General features: G+C 39.4%; 1 protein-coding gene across 1 annotated transcript in view; it reads right to left on the reverse strand.

Moving 5' to 3' along the window:
- Positions 1-21,082, reverse strand: part of tg (thyroglobulin) — a 366,459-nt gene that overhangs the window by 272,457 nt on the left and 72,920 nt on the right. Inside the window, exons 23-26 of the mRNA XM_072569545.1 lie at positions 17,590-17,705; positions 14,699-14,807; positions 8,372-8,569; positions 4,335-4,502 (exon numbers count right to left, since the gene is read on the reverse strand). Coding sequence (XP_072425646.1) covers positions 4,335-4,502; positions 8,372-8,569; positions 14,699-14,807; positions 17,590-17,705 — 591 coding nt within the window. The remainder of the gene's footprint in view (positions 1-4,334; positions 4,503-8,371; positions 8,570-14,698; positions 14,808-17,589; positions 17,706-21,082) is intronic.

The following is a 21,082-nucleotide window of genomic DNA, read 5'->3' on the forward strand; positions in this document are numbered from 1 at the left end:
GAAGAGGGACCAAATCACTTTGAGCCTTAGAATATAAAACCTCATTTGAAGGTTTCATGTCTTTTTATACACTTATTGCCTAAATAAAGTGAGACGGGTACATCAATTCCCACATAACAAATTTAAAATTTTATCAGAGTAGAGATGTGGCTACTTTTATGGGTTTTAGACTGTGCCTGGCTTATTACTGGAAACAATTCAACCAGATTCCTTTGGTCAACAAATAATAATTAGTTAATTACAAATAAATCTTATTGAAAGAAACATGCAAAAATGATTGTTGTACAAGGTTTAGATTGTACAAACATAGTTATAACTTATTAACCCAAAATTAACTTAAGACAAATTGTGGTTGAACACAAACATAACAAGTCAAACAACAATTGCAATCAAGACAGATCCTACATATTTCGCAGTAATCCCCCCCAAGACATTAGGAACACTATGAGTCACCAGATCTCAATAAAACTTCACTAGGGATTATCATTGTTCCATTTTGTTAATTTGGTCTGAACACTCCCTCAAAAGCCATTTTGTCTGACTGCTCTCATTCTCGTTCACCTTCCTTTAACCTCCTAGCTTCTGGAAACTCATTCCAGCACTTACCCAGAGGTGAAACACCACTTTTCCATGCAAAATCAGCTTCAAGAAGCCAGTACTGCCCTTGCTTTTGTTTCCTGAGTTCCAATCTTGCTCAGTTGCACAAAACAAATTCGGTTTGTGGGTTTCCTTCACTCTCACTCAAAGATGCACTGAATTATTAAAGGTAGAGGGTATCATCCAAGCTACCACAGCATCCAGAATGCTCCTGGCTCCAACATATAGCTACTTTGTTCTGACTCCTCGAACATCTTCTTCAGCTCTGACTGTACAGAGCCGACAGTACCCTATGTTACATCCTCAGTTTAATGGTTGGTTTCTTGACGGATATTGCCTCTGTGTGTCTGTTTCTTCAATTAATGTGACATAAACCTTTCTTTAGTGACTCCTGAACTGTATTAAATGACCTATTGAAATCTTTGCAACAAGGCCCACCCTTGTTCCTTGGCAAAAATAAATGAAACTAATAATTTGGAGCAAGCATATGTTGCAATACCTTGTACAATTCATGGATCAGATGTTTCAATGTACCCCACATTGCTGACTTCCATATTACAACATATATACAATCCAAAACAGTTCATAACACTGATTACAATTTAATTGTAACTGTTTCTGCTTCAAATTAAAAACTCCTATCCCTGATACAATTTAATTTCAAACCATTTGATCAGGAGGATGCAATTCATGTTAAAAACGTTGCATCCTATAACCACACTTTATCCACCATTTTCTTTTTTCCATCTCTGCAACTGGAGCGTGTGATGGAATATTCCCCAGGAGGCAGGAGTGTTTTGGAATACTCCCAATTGCCTGGATGTGTGCAGCCTCAACAACACAAGAAGTTTCTTCACCACAACCAGTACAAAGCAGCCCACTTGACTGGCACTTCATGCACAAGCTTTCACTCCCTCCACCACTGACACTCAATTGCAGCAATATGTACTATCTACAAAATGCACCACAGAAATTCATCAAGATTCTTTAGACAGTACCTTCCCAATCAATGATCACTACCATCTAGAAGGATAAGGGTGGAAGGTACATGGGAACACCACCAGCTACAAGATCCCCTCCAAGTCACTCACCATCCTGAGTTGGAAATATATCATCATTCTTTCACTGTTGCTCTGTCAAAATCCTGGAACTGATGAAGGGCTTTTGCCCAAAACGTCGATTTTACTGCTCCTCGGATGCTGCCTGAACTGCTATGGTCTTCCAGCACCACTAATCCAAAATCCTAGAACTCCCTGCGAAATGGCATTGTGGGTCAACCTAAAGCACATGGCCTGCAGTAGTTCAAGGAAGCATCTCACCACCACCTTCCCATGAGGAATAGGCAATAAATGCTGGCCCAGCCAATGATACCCACAACTGATGAGTGAATTTAAAAAAAAACTTTGACTCTTTCCACCATTATCTCAGTTCCATCGCAGCTGAAAATATCATTGCCGGTTTGTCAATTTCATCAACGTCCTTCCTTGGTGAACACCAATTCTCCATATGGATAAACTCCACATTATTTACAACTCATGGTGCATATTACTTGCTCACATCCTTAACTGCATTGGGGTAACAGTGGCCCAACATTTTCAATTATAATTTCTTGTTTTAAAATTGGGCTTTATTTTGAGGAAATTTTATTCACCTGATGATTTAGGAACATAGGAACAGGACGCATTCAACCCTTGAAACCTGTTTTGCAATTCAATGAGATTATAGCTGATTGTAGGTGAACTCCATATTGTCTCCCTTTGACCTCTATCCCTTAATACCTTTGCTTAATAAACATTCATCTACCTCAGATTTAAATTTAACATCTGATCAAGAATCCAGTGCCATTTGTGGAAGAGAGTTCCAAACATCTATCACCCTTTATGTGTAGAAGTGCTGCCAAACATCTCTCCCAGATGGTGTTGCCCTTATTCTCAGACTATGCCCCCACTTCTAGAATCCCCAACCAGTGGAAATAGATAATCTTTATCTACCCTGTCTCTTCTTGTTAATATCTTGAAGATTTCAGTTAAATTATCCCTTAACTTTCTAAGTTTTAGAGAAAACAGGCCTAGCAATGTCACCAGACTTGTAATCCTGGGTACATGGGATTGAATCCAACTAGGTCAGATGGTGAAATATGAATTTAATAAAAATTTGGATTAGAAAACTAGTTAAATGACAGCTATGTAACCATTATTGACCATCATAAAAACTAATGTGGTTCATTAATGCCCCTTAAGGAAGGAAATCCTTGCATGATCCAGCCTACATTCAACTCATGGCAAAATGGCTGACTCTTAACTGCCCTGTGAGCAATAAATGCTGTCAAAGACAGGAAAGGTTCCTGATGAACAGCTTATGCTCGACACTTTGATTCCCCGCTCCTCAGATGCTGCCTGACCTGCTGTGCTTTTCCAGCACCACACTCTTTGACTGTGATCTCCAGCATCTGCAGTCCTCACTTTCTCCTCGCAATAAATGCTAACCCAGCCAGTGATGCCGACATGCCATTAACAAGTACAAAAAAAGTATTGTGATGTATACTTGAGAAATCTTAGTCATAGAGATGTACAGCATGGAAACAGACCCTTCAGTCCAATTTGTCCATGCCGACCAGATATCCCAACCCAATCTAGTCCCACCTGCCAGCACCCAGCCCATATCCCTCCAAACCCTTCCTATTCATATACCCATCCAGATGCCTTTTAAATGTTGCAATTGTATCCGCCTCCACCACTTCCTCTGATGTCTCATTCAATACACGTACCACCCTCTGTGTCAAAAAGTTGCCCTTTGGGTCCTTTATATCTTTCCCCGCTCAGCCTAAACCTATGCCCTCAAGTTCTGGACTCCCCGCCCCCAGGGAAAAGACTTTGCCTATTTACCCTATCCATGCCCCTTATAATTTTGTAAACTTCTATAAGGTCACCCCTCAGCCTCTGATGCTGCAGGGAAAACAGCCCCAGCCTGTTCAGCTTCTCCCTATAACTCAAATTCTCCAACCCTGGCAATATCCTTGTGAATCTTTTCTGAACCCTTTCAAGTTTCACAACATCTTTCCAACAGGAAGGAGACCAGAATTGCACGCAATATTCCAACAGTGGCCTAACCAAAGTCCTGTACAGCCCCAACATGATCTCCCAACGCCTGTACTCAATACTCTGACCAATGAAAGAAAGCACACCAAATGCCTTCTTCACTGTCTTATTGGCTTTCTCTAATAAATGGAAAAATTTCAAGCTGCTGACTTAATTAGTTAATTACAGACAGCAGATTTTCAGCTAGTTGGTGCATAAAAAGTAGAGCAACATTAACAAATAGTCAAATTAAAGGAATGGTTCCTAGATCAAAAGAATGTTTGAAAGTTATTATTATGGTATTTGTAATGATCTGACTCGCTTCTTTTAAAAGATTGGGATTAAAGCCTTCTGGTCTTGGGGATTTGTTAAATTGTATTATTCTATTATTATTAAACATAAGAGGTATAGAGATTCACAGCAAAGATAAACGGTCCTTTGGCCCATCAACTACATGGGTCAAAAACAACCATCTACCTATTCTGAATCCATTTTCTAGCACTTGGTTCATAGCTTTATATGCCTTGGCATCGCTTGTGCACGTCTCAGCCCTTCTTAAATGTAATGAGGGTTTCTGCCTCTACCATTATTATGTCTCTAATTATTACTGCTATTATTACTTCACTATCCACTAATAATTCCTGCCAGCATTTTGCTTACTGCCAGTGAAGTCCAGGCCTCCAAAGCTGAACATGAATGTTTTCTTCTCAGTGTTGGATTTCACACCTCTACATACACCCTCTCCTTCAAGCAGTGATGTCGCCTGCCAGTCATTATCATTGCAAAGCAGAACATCTGGATAACTCATTAGGCCACAGAGCAGGGTACCTGAAAACAAACAGAAGTACGCAAGTAAGTGTCATTGATGCTCTCGCTGCCTTCCTCAACTTTACACAATGTTTTGACCAAATAACCAACAGTTGATGACTAAAACGGTAAGGTTAAAGAAAAGCCAATATTGATAGTGTTAAAGAGAAGTAACACTTGAGAAAGCACCTCTGTGACATTGTCACCTCAAATCATACTATGAGAAAATTTAACTTTAACCCAGAAATGAAAATACATTGAAGTGACTACATGGAAACAAGCCCAAACCAGTCCTATATTCCTATTTGGGTGCAGCTTTGAAAGTCAGAGATTACATTGATAGAAAATCTAAGTTTAATGCTTCAAATACAATACAACTAAAATTTGTGATCTCTATGATAGCTGCAGATAGCACTTTTGGAAAGTAGCATTATTAAAATTGCATGTGTGTTATTATACATTAAAACTACTTGTATTGAATTTTATTCAGCTTTACATTCCTTATTTAAAATAATCACAACAAAAAATTATTCCATGAATTTGTTGAGACTCAACATAAAAGGAAAATATTAAGCTCATCATTGCCGTACCAGCTTCTCAAAAGCTACTCAATTCATTTCAATTCCCGAACTCTCTTCGTAGTCTGACAACATTTTCATTTTCAAGTATTTATCCAATTTGAAAGTTACAATTGAATCTGTTTCTCACATTGTTTAAACAGCACACCGCAGAGTATAACAACTCTGCATAAAAAAAACAAACAAACAATCTTTTCTTGGACTCTTTTCCAAACTGGAGGACAAAAGTTCCAGTTACTTTGGCAATTTGATGGATAAAGTTGGCCAGAAAAGACAACTATCTGGTAAATCTTTAGTTACTTACAAAACAAAATCCAAGACCCAAGCCAAATCTAAGTGCAAATTGGCATAGCAACGTACACAAACACAGGAATTAAGAAGAGGTTACTCAGCCCTTTGAGTCTGCTTTGTATGCCTGATCTGATAGTGGCTATAAATTTACATTCCTAAATACCTCCAGTATTAGCAAACAATCTATTCATATCCACCTTAAAAACATTCAATTATTCTGTCTCCTCCACTGTCTGTGAGAGTTCCAAAGACTTGTGATCCTCGAAGAGAAATATTTCTTTGTCATCTGCCTTAAATAGAAGATCATTAGAATTCATTTAGTTTGAAACATTTTATCTCTCATTCTACTATCTCCCACAAGGAGAAACATCCTTTCAACATCCAACCCTCAAGTCCTCTTTTGGATCTTCAATTTCTCAATAATAATATCACTTCTCATTTTTCTAAATCCCAATGGACACAGGTTTAGCCTGCCCAACCTTTCCTCATAAGATAAACCCCCTAAAATCCCAAGTATCAGCCAAATGAACATTCTTTGCACGGCTTCAAGTGCATCAAATAAACAAGGAGGACCACAGTAGTATACAACAGTCCATTTGTAGTCGCACAAGCATGAGCTACAACTTTGGTGAAACACCTTTCCTTTTACAAAACAAATAAAAACAGAAATTGCTGGAGAAACACAGCACGGTTAGCAGCAGCTGTGGAAAGAAAACAAAGTTAACATTTCAGGTCCAGTGACCCTTGTCCTGAAGACCTGAATGTGAGCCGGATTGTGAGTTGTAAGGAGGTTCTGAGGTGATTTAGACAAGTTGAGTAAGTGGGCAAACTAATGACAGATGCAGAACTATATGGCTATAATGAGAAGGTCTATACTTTGATGTGTAAAACAGGAAGGAAGAGTATCTCATAAAGTAGTGACATATTAGGAAATATTGGATGTAGGTTTGCATTGAGCTTAGAGGTTCATTCCCAGATGTTTCGTTATCTTACTAGGTAATATCTTCGGTGGGCCTCAGGCGAAGCAATGCTGAAAATTTGGCTTTCTTCCAAAGAAACCCAATCATATAAATAGAAAGCAGGAATTTTCAGCATTGCTTCGCATGAGGTCCACTGAAGATGTTACCTAGTAAGGTAACGAAACATCTGAAAATGAACCTCCAAGCTCAGCAAGCAAACCTACATCCAAAACCTCAACCTGAGCTACAAATCTTCTCAAAACTGGGAAATATTGATATAACAAAGGATTAGTATCCTTGTAAACCAATTAATGAAAGTAGACAGACAGGAGCAGCAAATAATTAGGAAGCCAAATAATATACTGAACTTCATTACAAGAGGATTTGAGTTCAGGATACGGACGTTTTACTGCAGATATACAGGACCTTGGGCCTACTTGCCAAATTTCTTCCTATTCTCTTCTCCCATCTGATACCTTTGCAAACTTCATATGCAATTTTCACAACTTACTTTCCGTATCTAACTTTGATTTTACCAGCAAAGTTATCAGATGTACATTTGGTTCCTTCATCCAAGGCATGAATATAAATTTATAAATGACTGAATGCCAGCATCAATCTCTGAGGCACACCACTAGTTACAAATTGCCAACCCAAAAGTAACCCGTATATATGTCACCTCTATTTTTGGTTAAACAACCAATCCCTTGTATTATATAACTCCTACACATTGAGATCTTACTTTCCACAGTAATTTTTGATTTGGAACTTTGTCAAATGCTTTCTGGAAATCTATATACAATACATCCACATGTTTCACTTTATTCATATTGCTTCTCATTTCCTCAAAAATCCCTAGCCGCTTAGTCAATTTTTCTCTTTCACAAAATCATGTATTCTGCATGGACTTCTGGTTTCAACAACCATTATCTAGAAATGAAGGTTAGTGGCTTGAAATATTAACTCTGTTCCTCTTGACACAGATGCTGCAAGACCTGCTGAGTATTTTAAACATTTTCTGTTCGTAAATCACAGAGACATCGACTGATGAGCTATCCATCTCATTGCATTTTTTGGGGTCTCTGTTGTACACAGATGGCAACCATATGATGTGAAAATACTTTGCCACAGTGCATTGTGTGAAACGTATAGAGATGCTCAGACAATATAGTAAGATGATTTTTTTACATTCAATATGTGTCCTTTATTCAATTAATTTCAGTACAAAATTAAACTGAGAAAATCCTTTGCCTCTTTGAGATATGTTGTTTCAAAGGATACCAGAAATCAATTGTTATTTTAAGAATTTTTTCCACATTTTTTTGTGGCTGAATCATACTCATACAGATAAGTTACTTCTATGACCTGAGATTCAAGCACATTCTCCATAGCCCTTAAACATGATGTACATTTTATTAGCACAACTCAATTTCTTTCGACAGTAAAAGACCTCAAATTATTCATTTTAGCTCTAGGTGCTGTGCAAAGTTCCTAAAAATATTACAAATGACAACAACTAAAGTATACCTTGAGCTGATATGGAAATCCCTATAACAGTGTGTTATCTGGTATATACCTCCCTGTTTTAAAAGAATTGTACAATCTATAGAGGGCTTACTCACTCCAGAAGCTTGCCCTCTATTATGTAGCTCTCACCTAAGCAACAGAATATACAGTGCAAAAATGAGTTCCTATATAATGGATTACCCAGTGCAAGCAATCTCTTCTATGTAACGTAGTACCAGTCTGGGTTATCTCCAGCAAATAATCTAGTATACAATATACACTCTGTTTCCTATGTAAGAAACAATACTGGAGAGGGGATTCCCTCTTCATAAGATAGTGTCAGTCTGGATATCTTCTGTGTATTATCATACTCATTACAGAAACGATTTCTTAGATAATGTATTATTTCACACAAACATTCTCTCCTTTCACTGTAATGCATTTCACTAGTAACTGCATCAAAAAAAAATGCACGGAAAATATTTTGATATATTTCCGAGGATTGTAATTAAGTCTGATATAAATTCAATTCTTTCACTTTAAAATTTTATTGTACCTTCATCAATGATTATCTGGCTCAATATGAAGCCATCACAGCATTGCTCCTTGCCACAGGCCAGTCTGCAGAAATGATGTACATCTGTTAAACTTGAACCACGTGCAGAAAAAGCTATTGCCTGGTATACACCTGTAATCACATTACGAAAATCTGTCCGCAGGAAGATCTTGTGGAATGTTGTCGTGAATTCATGACCTGGAGAAAATGAAGAACATACTTAGAAAGATAGGATTTAATGGTGTGGAGAGCGTGCATTTAGCACTCATCGATAAAACGTACATTGACTCTTTGAAAGAAATATCCATGTAGACCCATTCCTTAACGTTCATCTAAGCCCTAAAAATGCCCCCTTTCTAGTATTTATTCCATTTTCTTTTGAAAAGAATGATGATGAATCTGCTTACACCAGATTTTCAGATAATTAATTCTAGACCATAATATAAAATGTACAGACTAAGGTGAAGTCATTGATACCTGGTCTCTCCAGAATCTGTCAGAGAATTAAACTCTAAAAGAAGATAATTGTTATCAGCTGATATGAGGGGAAATGATAGCTAGGAAGATAATTTAAAACAAATTTTCTTTATTTTATTCAAAAAAATGACAACATCACTGTTAAATGAGGATCCTCCATTTTTGTCGTGGGAGACACATGCCAAACAGTTTGCTTCTAGAGCAGCTTCAGAACAATTTTTATACCCTAGATATTTGAAAATAGAGTCATAAAGATATACAGCATGGAAGTAGACCCTGCGGTCCAACCCGTCCATGCCGACCAGATATCCCAACCCAATCTAGTCCCACCTGCCAGCACCTGGCCTATATCCCTCCAAACCCTTACTAGTCATAAACCCATCCAAATGCCTCTAAAATGTTGCAATTATACCAGCCTCCACCACATCCTCTGGCAGCTCATTCCATACACGTACCACCCTCTGTGTGAAAAAGTTCTGCTCAGATCTCTTTTATATCTTTCCCCTCTCACCCCAGACCTATGCCCTCTAGTTCTGGACTCACCCACCCTAGGCAAAAGACATTGCCTTTTTATCGTATCCATGCCCCTCATAATTTTGTAAACCTCTATAAGGTCACCCCTCAGCCTCAGACGCTCCAGGGAAAACAGCCCTAGCCCATTCATCCTCTCCCTATAGCTCAAATCTCCAACCCTGGCAACATCCTTCTCAATCTTTTCTGAACCCTTTCAAGTTTCACACCTTTCTGATAGGAAGGAGACCGGAAATGCATGCAATATTCCAACAGTGACCTAACCAATGTCCTGTACAGCCGCAACATGACCTCCCAACTCCTGTACTCAATACTCTGACTGATAAAGGAAAGCATACCAAACGCCTTCTTCCCTATTCTATCTACCTGCGACTCCACTTTCAAGGAGCTATGAACCTGCACTCCAAGGTCTCTTCTTCAGCAACACTCCCTAGGACCTTACCATTAAGTGTATAAGTCCTGCTAAGATTTGCTTTCCAAAAATGCAGCACCTCGCATTTATCTGAATTAAACTCCGTCTGCCACTTCTCAGCCCATTGGCCCATCTGGTCCAGATCCTGTTGTAATTTGAGGTAACCCTCTTCACTGTCCACTACACCTTCAATTTTGGTGTCATCTGCAAACTTACTAACTGTACCTCTTATGCTCAGATCCAAATCATTTATGTAAATGAGAAAAAGTAGAGAACACAGCACCGATCCTTGTGGCACTCCACTGGTCACAGGCATGGTGCAACAGTGTTTGTAACTTTGCCCAGATACATATTTGCTATTCCCTTTTGAAATGTTGGTACATGGTCCTAAATGAAGGAAGCCTTGCCTTGCCTTACCAATGGCATCAGTACTACATGTTTCTTTCGAACTTATCCTTTCAGGAGACTTATCACAAGAGAATCACCCTAGTGATTCTATTGAAACACATGGCTTGCTGAGCCAATTCAGAAGACAGTTAAGAGTCAATTGCTATGGATCTGGAGTCACATGTAAGCCAAACCAGGTGAAAGCAGTAGATTTATTTAAGAGGAATTTGTGAAGCAGGTGGGCCTTTACAAAACTTAATCGTAGTCTCATGGTAACAATTACTGAGGCCAGCTTTATATTCCAGATTTTATTAATTGAATTTAAGTTCCAATAGCTGTCTTCATGGGGTTTGAACCAACATCCAAAGGACATGATCCTAGCCCAATGACATTACCTCAGAGGGAAAGCCAGGAAAGATGCAAGGGCTGACCATCTAAATTTAGACACTGATGCTTCAATCACTCCTCTTTCCATTAGATCTTAAGACCATAAAATATAGGATTAGAATTAGGCAACTCAGCCTATCGAGTTTGCTTCTCCAGCCTCCTCCCACTTCCTCAAGACTACCTACCCCTCCATCTACCTTTGTGTCATCTGCAAACTTAGCAACAATACCCTCAGTTATTTCGACCAGATCATTAATGTAGAATGTGAATAGTTCTGGTCCCAACACTGAGCCATGTGGAACTCTGCTAATCACTAGCTGCCATCCTGAAAAACACCCCTCTATCCTTATTCTCTGTCTTCTGCCAGTCAGTCAATCTACTATCCATTCCAGTATACTGCACCTAAAACTTATCTTATTTAGCACCCTTCAATGCAGTACCTTGTCAAAGCCTTCTGGAAATCCAAATAGATCCAATTCACTGACTCTCCTTCGTCTAACATGCTCATTACCTCCACAAAAAATTCTAACAGATTAATCAGGCATGACCTCCCCCTGATGAAGCTGGGCTGATTCAGCCCTGTTTCACCATGAACTTGCAAGTAGTCCACAATCTTATCCTTGGTAATGGACTTTACAATCTTACCAATAACCAAAGTTAGGCTAACCAGCCAATAGTATCCTGTATCCTTCTCTTCTTAAGCAGGTGTGTCATATTAGCCATTTCCCAATCCTCTGGACCCACACTGATTCCTGTGACTCTGGGGTGGAATCCATCTGGTCCAGTGATTTATCCACCTTCAGACTTTCAGCTTCCCCAGCAGTTTTTGGAATGCTGCTGATGTCTTCCATTGTGAATGCTGATGAAAGGAACCAATTTAGTTCCTCTGTCATTTCATTGCTCCCCATCATTGCTTCTTTAATCTCATTTTCCAGTGATCTAATGTCTACTCTCAGCTGTTTTATATCTTTTAGATATCTAAAAGAACTCATGAAATCTTTTTTAATCCTAGGTATCTCTCATGTTTCATTCTGTGCACTAGCCCACCAAACCCTCCACCCATTCTGTTATCGTGTGTTCGTTTTAATGGCTTTCTGATCCCCTAGCCTTGAATTAATCTTCATCACATTGTATGCTGCTTCTTCTGCTTTTATGCTGTCTCTGACTTCCCTTGTCAGTCATGTTACCTCATTCCAAGTACCCCCCCCCCCCCCCCCCCTCAGCATGCTTCCTCTCCCTTGGGATGTATTTCTGCTGTGGCTTCTGAATTACCTCAAGGAACTCTTGCTATTGCTGTTCCATCATCCTCTCTGCTAGGCTTTCCTTCCAATAAACTCTGACCAGCTCCTCCCTCATGTCTTTATTTTTACCTTTACCTTACATCTGATTCCAGCTTCTCCCATTTCAAACTGCAGGATGAATTCGATAATATTATGGTAACTGCCTGCTAGGGGTTCTTTCAACTTAAGCTCCCCAATCAGGTCTGACTCATTACACATCACCAAATCCAGAATTGTCTGTTCCCTAGTGGGTTCTACCACAAGACGCTCTGGAAAAAACCATCACATATACATTCTGTGAATTCCTTTATAGTCCAATTATTTTTGGCAGAGAATATTGTAATTGCATGAAGCTATTTTTTAAATAATAACCTAGCTTCAACACTATGACACACAGTGGTAATATTTTAAGTGAGAACATAAGGTAGAGCAAGTAGTGATGACTGTGAGACGACAAGCTCAACTTTTTGTTACTCTTTTTGTTAAACATCCTCATCAGTGTTGTGCTTATACTCTCTATGGTTTTTATTTCCAAGAGGAAGGAGGCTTAAAAAGAGATATAGAATTTCTCAGGATAGGATTCTTGATAGTGTCCTGAAAACCTTGAGAGTAATGTTTTCACAAATTGTTACATTCAACAGCCTGCATTCCTACATTTACGTTGCAGTGTTTGAAATTGTTTTTGATCACATCTTCCATGGCTCATTTCTAAATAACTTAACTGCATTTCATGGTATAATCAAAGGCATGACAACAAAATTACTCAATACATCATTTTTAGCACACATTGTTATCAGATTTGGGAAGAAACCAAGTTCAAACGTTTCTCTGTAAACAAATTAACCTGTACACTTCGGCTGCAAAGTGGGTCTCCATAACATTGGTAGTTCTGGTACTAGGGGTGAAATCTACTCACTTGTGTTCAAGTCCTTCCATGGCCTCACCAGTCTCTTCAGCCCTCCAAAACCCAGGCCCTAATCCACATTATTTGTATTTGATCACTTGCCTCAGCTCAACAATAATGACTTCAACTGTTTTATGCCTAAGGTCTGAAATTCTTTTTTGAACTAGGTAAAAACAAGGGCTGCCAATGCTGGAAACTAGAGTCTAGATTAGAGTGGTGCTGGAAAGTTCAGTTCAGGCAGCATCCAAGGAGCAGGAAAATCGATGTTTCGGGCAAAAGCTCGTCATCATTGATGTACCAATTCTTTTTTGAATCCTATTCTCCTCTGTACCAGTTCACTCTTCCTTAAAATTTACCTCCTTAACCAAGTGTTTCATAACACAGCGTAACATTTCCCACATTGGGTCAGTATCAATTTTTGACCAAATGCAATACTTTTATTTGATTAAAGATTTTAAAATGAAAGTTATTGTCATTTTTTGCAAGATCTTAATACTGGAGTATCTCCCTGATTTCTCTAACTCCTATTAAAAGTTGAGCTTGTAGTCTCACAGTCACCACTACTTGTTCTACCTTATGTTCTCACTTAAAATATTACCACTGTGTGTCATAGTGTTGAAGGTAGGTTATTATTTAAAAAATAGCTTCATGCAATTACAATATTCTCTGCCAAAAATAATTGGACTATAAAAAAGCCACTTCAGTTAGCTTTAGGTTTCATTTTATCTCTGTCCACATTCTGTTATTAGAGTAAACATTCCCATCATAACCACAGAAACATTGCTCTCACTCTATTTCCTGACAAGTGTGTGTTTTGCTTGTTTGAAGTTTACATCAAGAATGTAAATGTTCCTAACTGGGAAAGCTAATGCTAAGAAGCATTTCCCATGTTTCAAGTACAAATTGTACCTTTCGCATTATTCTAAGCATTCATGCACAAAGAACTTTAGACAAACAACTAGTTGTTGCCAAGCATTCAAAAGACATAAAGTTGTCCATATTTGCATGTGAGTCACATGCTCACTATGGAGGTTCACAGCATTGGAAAATCCAAATGAAAAAGAGTAAGGGAGAAAACATCACAAAGATGCAGAATCCTTCCTCAGAATAACTAAAACCATTTTCACTGAATGTTGAAGTTATATTGCAATTTAACAAGATCAAGGATTGTAGAATAGAAGTTATTGTTGATGAAATTAAAGGGTAAGTTAGGCAGCCTGACTAATTGACATTCCATCCACAACCTTCAACATTCATTCTCTCCACCACCTCCATCAGTGGCAGCAGTAAGTGCAATCTACAAGGTGCATTTCAGTAGCTTACCAAATCTCCAGCAACCAGCAAGTGACGTATTAAATATCTCTGTCAGAGCCCCATTAATCTCCACCCTTGCCTCCAAAGCACCCTGGGATACATGTCATCAGGCCCTGGGGATTTGTGCACCTGTATGCCCATTAAAACATATAAAACCCCCTTCTTAGTAATCTTAACATGTTCTAGAACCTTACCATCCCAATCCCACTACAATGACTTTCTCCTCTGTGAATACAGATGGGAAATATTCATTTAACACCTCACCCATGTCAATTGACCCCATGCACAGGTTGCCTCTTTGGTCTCTAATAGGTCCTACTCTTTTCCCTCCTAATCATCTTACTCTTAATATACTTATAAGAGGCCTTGATCCCATCAGCCAAAGATATTTTGTGGCCCCTCTTTGTGCTCTAATTTTCTTATTATGCAATCTCCTCTACTCTCTATACTTTTGAAGGGCCACCCCACATTTTAATGCACTGTACCTGACATATGTTTCCTCCTTTGCTGCAGAATTACAATGAAAGTTGGCTTTGTAGCCTGAGGCTATTCAATGTCAATCCCATGAGCTCATTCAATAAAATATGTTTGCATCTACAGATGGCCCATTTCCATAGAAGTCACATAACACTTACCCTTTTTCCGGTAGACACTCAGATTTCCATCACCATTACTGCTGATCCTGAGCTGGCAACTAATCCCATCATACTTGACTGTAGATGAACTCCCCAGAAATCCTTGACTCTGTAAGTGGAATGATGGAATAATAAACAGCTATCAAACTGATTTACTAACAGCATATGAGATGGTCATCAATGAGTAATATAGATGCTAATAAATGGCTGGAAGTATGAAGAACCACAAACAATTGTCAATGGGCTATGTCTGCTGTCTAATATTTTAAATACTGAGTTTCTCCTCATGTTAAATTCCTCCTTAATGTTGTTCCTCCCTATCTCTGTAGATTCAGTTGGCCTTCTACTTTTCTAAGAATTCTGCATTTTTGTAGATACCCTACTTCATTCAGGCTGCTCTTTCTGGCGGAGTCTCTAGTCACTCACAGTTATCTAACAAGCAACTGACAAGGGGTTTAGACTGAAAGCTTTCAAAGAAAGAGTCGTTAAAGGCATCATCTGCACAGCACCCAAGTGGAGATTCAGCCCTAAAGCTCCAGCCAGACAAGGTGCATGCCATGGGAAAGAGAAATTCATAAAACATTGAGAACATATAAAGAATCACTTTCCAATGAATATTGTCAAGGGAGAGAGTGCTACACAGATTTATCCCAAACATTTGAGGTCAGGCAATGCTGCAGGTCTCTGTTTGCACAGCCCAGATGACGATCTTCATGCCTTTTCCATGATTCAGTTGAAATGACACTTTGTCAACAAATTTCTCGCCACCAATATCTGTGTGATTGAGCCACTCCTGAAGAGAATGGACAGTTGTTGTGGTTCTGTTTGCCGAGCTGGGAATTTGTGTTGCAGTTGTTTCATCCCCTGTCTAGGTGACATCCTCAGGGCTTGGGAGCCTCCTGTGAAGCGCTTCTGTGATCTTTCCTCCAGCATTTATAGTGGTTTGAATCTGCCGCTTCCGGTTGTCAGTTCTAGTTGTCTGCTGCAGTGGCCGGTATATTGGGTCCAGGTCGATGTACTTATTGATTGAATCTATGGATGAGTGCCATGCCTCTAGGAATTCCCTGGCTGTTCTCTGTTTGGCTTGTCCTATAATAGTAGTGTTGTCCCAGTCGAATTCATGTTGCTTGTCATCTGCATGTGTGGCTACTAAGGACAGCTGGTCGTGTCGTTTCGTGGCTAGTTGATGTTCATGGATGCGGATCGTTAGCTGTCTTCCTGTTTGTCCTATGTAGTGTTTTGTACAGTCCTTGTATGGGATTTTGTACATTACATTGGTTTTGCTCATGCTGGATATCGGGTCCTTCATCCTGGTGAGTTGTTGTCTGAGAGTGGCTGTTGGTTTGTGTGTTGTTATGAGTCCTAGTGGTCGCAGTAGTCTGGCTGTCAGTTCGGAAATGCTCTTGATGTATGATAGTGTGGCTAGTCCTTTGGGTTGCGGCATGTCCTCATTCTGGTGTCTTCCCTCTAGGCATCTGTTGATGAAATTGCACAGGTATCCGTTTTTGGCGAATACATTGTATAGGTGTTCTTCTTCCTCTTTTTGCAGTTCTGGTGTACTGCAGTGTGTTGTGGCCCTTTTAAATAGTGTCTTGATGCAACTTCTTTTGTATGTGTTGGGGTGGTTGCTTTCGTAGTTCAGGACTTGGTCTGTGTGAGTGGCTTTCCTGTATACCTTTGTGGTGAATTCTCCGTTAGGTGTTCTCTGTACCATCACGTCTAGGAATGGGAGTTGGTTGTCTTTTTCTTCCTCTTTAGTGAATCGGATTCCTGTGAGTGTGGGGTTGATGATCCAGTGTGTGTTCTCAATTTCTGTGTTTTTAATGATTACAAAGGTGTCATCCACATATCTGACCCAGAGTTTGGGTTGAATTTGCGGTAAGACTGTTTGTTCTATTCTTTGCATTACCGCTTCTGCTATGAGTCCAGAGATGGGTGAGCCCATGGGTGTGCCGTTGATTTGTTCATATGTTTGGTTGTTGGAATGGACAGATAGAATGGACAGTCTATCAGTTTATTCAGGCATAATTTCAGACACTTCTTTTATTCCACTTCCAATGTTCATCTCCCACCTTTTATTTTAATTTTCCCTCATATTGTCCCTCATAAAAAATGTTAGACAGCACCTTCCAAACCCACAACCACTTCCATCTGGAAGGCCTAGGGTGCCAGATACATGAGAATAGCATCACCTGATGTTCCTCTCCAAGCTACTCACCATCCTGACTTGGAAATATATCCCAATTCCTTCACTGTTGCAGGGTCAAAATCCTGGAATTCCCTCCCTGATGGCTTTGTGGGTCCACCGACAGCTTGTGGACTGCAGTGGTTCAAGACAACAGCTCACCACCACCACCACCACCTCAAGAACAACTAGGAATGGGCAGTCAAGGTTGGCAAGCTAGCAGTGTTCACATCCACAGATGAATAAAGAAAATTACTCTTGAATTATGGAACTACTTATTCTTTCTTCTGTAATTATTTTTTTAAACCAAGCTCAAAAGTCTCCTAAACAAAGCTTGGTTAGTTGTATGCTCTTTCAAAATTTGGTTTTGTTCTGCACTATTGACATTCAAAGTGCAGGGAGGTGACATGGTCTGAGTTGCTGTGGAAAACTGGCTCAGATGCTGGGCTAAATGGCGTCCTTATGTTCTGTGACAATTCAATCATTCCATGACCTTTCGAATTCATTTAAAAAAAAGAGAAGGTCTTTGTGGGAATTGAAAATGACCTTCACAGTTTCTGAAGAAGTATCTGCACTGTGGGATTCATTATGATGGCTTTTCTATTGGTTCTGCTTTCTGATGATTGTCATTATAGCAAGAGTGTCACACAGGATTTTCAGTAAAAATATCAATAATTCGGATAGAAGATCAAATCATCTCTCCTACCTGTCCAAAGGTTCTGCAAAGCAAGTTGGATTCAGAGGTACTGTAAAGCTCACAATGGAAAACCTCCCCTTTGTGGTATAACACCAGAAAGTCACATGTCTCATTTCCTGAGCATTCTGCAAAGTGAAAGATGATGGTTTTCAATAAGTGAAACTTTGCAATTTATCTCAAGCACAAGTAGAAATATTTTAACAGGCAAACCAGACAGGAGACAATAAGGTTCATTTATCTAACTGTGTACTTTCAGCACCTGCACCTGCACTCACCCCTTTCCAAAGCTTTTGAACATTCTTGGGTAAATTTGCTGTTAGGTTTAAACATGGTTCTGTCACATCTATGATTCAGAGTAAAATTAAAAACAAGCTTATGGAATAAGAAAGGCTCATGTCTCTGTTGACTGTAATAGTGTAGGGTCATTTCACAAGTCATTTCAGCTTGTGAAGGGCCCAAAACTAAGTGATGCAAATAGTCATCTGATGACATAGATCTTGAGTATTTCTGAGAAAAGTTTTGTTGACGTTTTTAATCTTGCACCTGCCCGGTCTATTTGCATTAATACCATTGTAAAGAGCAAACATCACTATACTGTATTGGGAAAGAATGCTGGTTCATTGAAAAGTGGTCTCTGATTGATTAAAGCACTGTCGTGTAGAATGCACTAGTTAATGATGACTGCCAGGTAACTGCTAAGCTTTGTTTACATTTTTCAACGAAGCACATTGACTCTGATTAGTCAAAGCATTGCCCTGACAAATGAACCAGAGAACTGCTGTCAACAATTTTGTTCCATTGAAACGGGTGCAGTAAGTGTGTATGTTCTTTTTATTTTAAAGAACAGGGCCTTGTGTATTAATATGCAGCTTCCAGTACATCTTGGTATAACTTGTAGATTGTCCCAATGAATGCAATATAAAAAGTTTTGACAATTTTTTGTTGTATTCATATTATGAATACTAAATAGTTATTTATAAACACAATGAGAAATTAACTGGGATTAATAAAATAACTCTTTCAAACTGTAGGCATCGGGACAGTGGGCTGATTTGCCTCCTCCTGTACTTCACAATTGCATAGCTGCAGTTTTCCCTATTTTCTGACTTAGTGTGGAGTGGGTGTGTTAAGTGTTGACTCAGTTGACATCTCTCCCACTAAGAAAGCTTACAGGATCATGCATCCATCAGCTTGCTAAGGGATGACTGGTGAACACCAACAAGCTTCTTAGTGAATTATAGCTTCAATAATGATGTCAAGGATCCCCAGAAACTACTTGCCTCCAACTGTAATCTGACAGCAAGTAAAGATTTACATTTCAGATGATCCATCAGTTAGAAGGTAGAACTGCTTTTGCTTCTTGTGGAATAGTATTATGGGAAAGAATGAATCCAGGATCTTGGCGTTTAGGGCAGGGATGGCCTTTGGAAGATGCCCTCCCATTTGTGTCTCTAATTGTTTGCCTATTGGGACAAATGGATACCCCCTCCAACACCCTGTCAGGCAGGGTCACCGTAGTTACCCAGCTTGAACCCAGTCACATTTGTTGTCTGCCGGGAAGCCAAATGTTCATGGAGGTGGTTCACTGAGGTCCTCAAATAGCTGCTAATTGATCACTTCAAGGTTGTAAGTTGAGAAAGTCCCCAAGTCACCTTTGATGGCCTACATCATCCTCAATGGGCTTTGTCGCTCTTTGAATCAATTGGACAACACAAGTGATATGCTAGTGGTTCATATAGGAAAAAAAAAACACAGGTCATTTGGTAACGGAAAACAAAACCATTCAGTTATGTTCCCATGCTGTACATCTCTATGACTCTATGACTCTAAGTCCCACTCTACACATTGGTTAGGTGGAAAGAAGAGGGTAGATGTCTCTGCCAGACCAACTCACCAAATTATTTTTCCTTCCCAACATTTTTGTCATTATCTCTAGAGAGGAAAACCCCTTTGAGGTTTTGGTTGAAACTGAATTTCAAAGAATGAGTCCAAGAAGTAATAAATGGAACAATAAATGAAACAGACACATTAGCAGTATAGGAAGTGGTTTTTAACTTTTAACAAAAATTACTTCAACTCATGTTTTGTTTTACACAAAGGAGCCACAGATCAGAACCAACAGAATGCAGTCCCTAAGGCATCCACTGGTCACAATGCTCCTCTGAAATGAAGAAAGACAACATTTACCTCACTCGTCTGGCTTTTCCTTGGGCTGAACTCTACAGCCTCTAACTGGGCACCTTTTTGGCAGGATTGCAAATAAAATGTGAGAATGACTATCCAGATGCTGCCCATTGCCATTTCTGTAAAATGGGACAGATATATGGCAGGAGATTTGCTAGGGAGTTACTCGGGATGGATTAAATTAGTCCGACGGGGCGGGGATGGGGGAACCCTAACTAGTAGTGAGACGAAAGAGAAGGTTGACACTAGTACAGATGTTAAAGCGAGCAAATTAAACAGACAAGGCAGGCAAGAGCACAGCAGGGAATGAGGGAAGGTTGATGAATTAAATTGCATTTATTTCAATGCAAGAGGCTAGACAGGTAAGGCAGATAAACTAAGGGCATGGATAGGAACATGGGACCGGGATATCATAGCTATTATAGAAACATGGCTGAAGGAGGGTCAGGACTGATAGTTCAATGATCCGAGGTACAGATGCCATAGGAAGAATAAATGTGGAAACAGGAGAGGAGGGGGAATGACATTTTTCATTAGGGAAAACATCATGATAATTCTTAGGATATTCCTGAGCGATTGTCCAGTGAGGCTGTATGTGTGGAACTTAGAAATAAGAAGGGAGTGATCACTTTTATAGAATTGTACTATAATCAGCAGGAAATTGAGGAGGAAATATGTAGGGAGATTGCAGATAGTTGTAAAAATAATAGAGTTGTAATAGTGGGGGTTTTAACTTAACTTTCCAAACATAGACTGTGACTGCCATAGTATTAAGAGCTTCGACGGGGAGGATTTGTTAAGTTTGTTCAGAAAAAATTCTCAATCAATAGGTAGATAGCCCGACTAAAGAAGGGGTAAAACCCGGCCTCTTCTTGGAAGATAAGACAGGACATGTGACTGAGGTGTAAGTGGGAGACTACTTTGGAACTAGTTACCATAATTCTATGAGCTTTAAAATAGTTATGGCTAAGGATAGGTCTGGTCTACAAGTTAAAGTTCTAAATTGGGGCAAGGCTAATTTTGATGGTATTGTGCAGAAACTTTCAATAGTTGATTGGGGGAAGCTATTCACAGATAAGGGGACATCTGGCAAGTGAGAGGTTTTAAAAAGTGGCATAATGATAGTTCATGGCTAGCATGTCCCTATTCGTGTGAAGGGCAAGGTTGGCAGAAGTAGGGAACACTAGATGACTAAGAGATAGCTTTAACAGATAGGTAAAGAAGAACGCAAAGAGATTCTACAAGTAAATTAAGGGCAAAACAGTAACTATAGAGAATAGGGCACTTAAAGATCAATGAGACAGTCTATGAGCAGAAC

Source organism: Chiloscyllium punctatum, chromosome 5, assembly GCF_047496795.1.
Source record: "Chiloscyllium punctatum isolate Juve2018m chromosome 5, sChiPun1.3, whole genome shotgun sequence".
NCBI classification, from domain to species: Eukaryota; Metazoa; Chordata; class Chondrichthyes; order Orectolobiformes; family Hemiscylliidae; genus Chiloscyllium; species Chiloscyllium punctatum.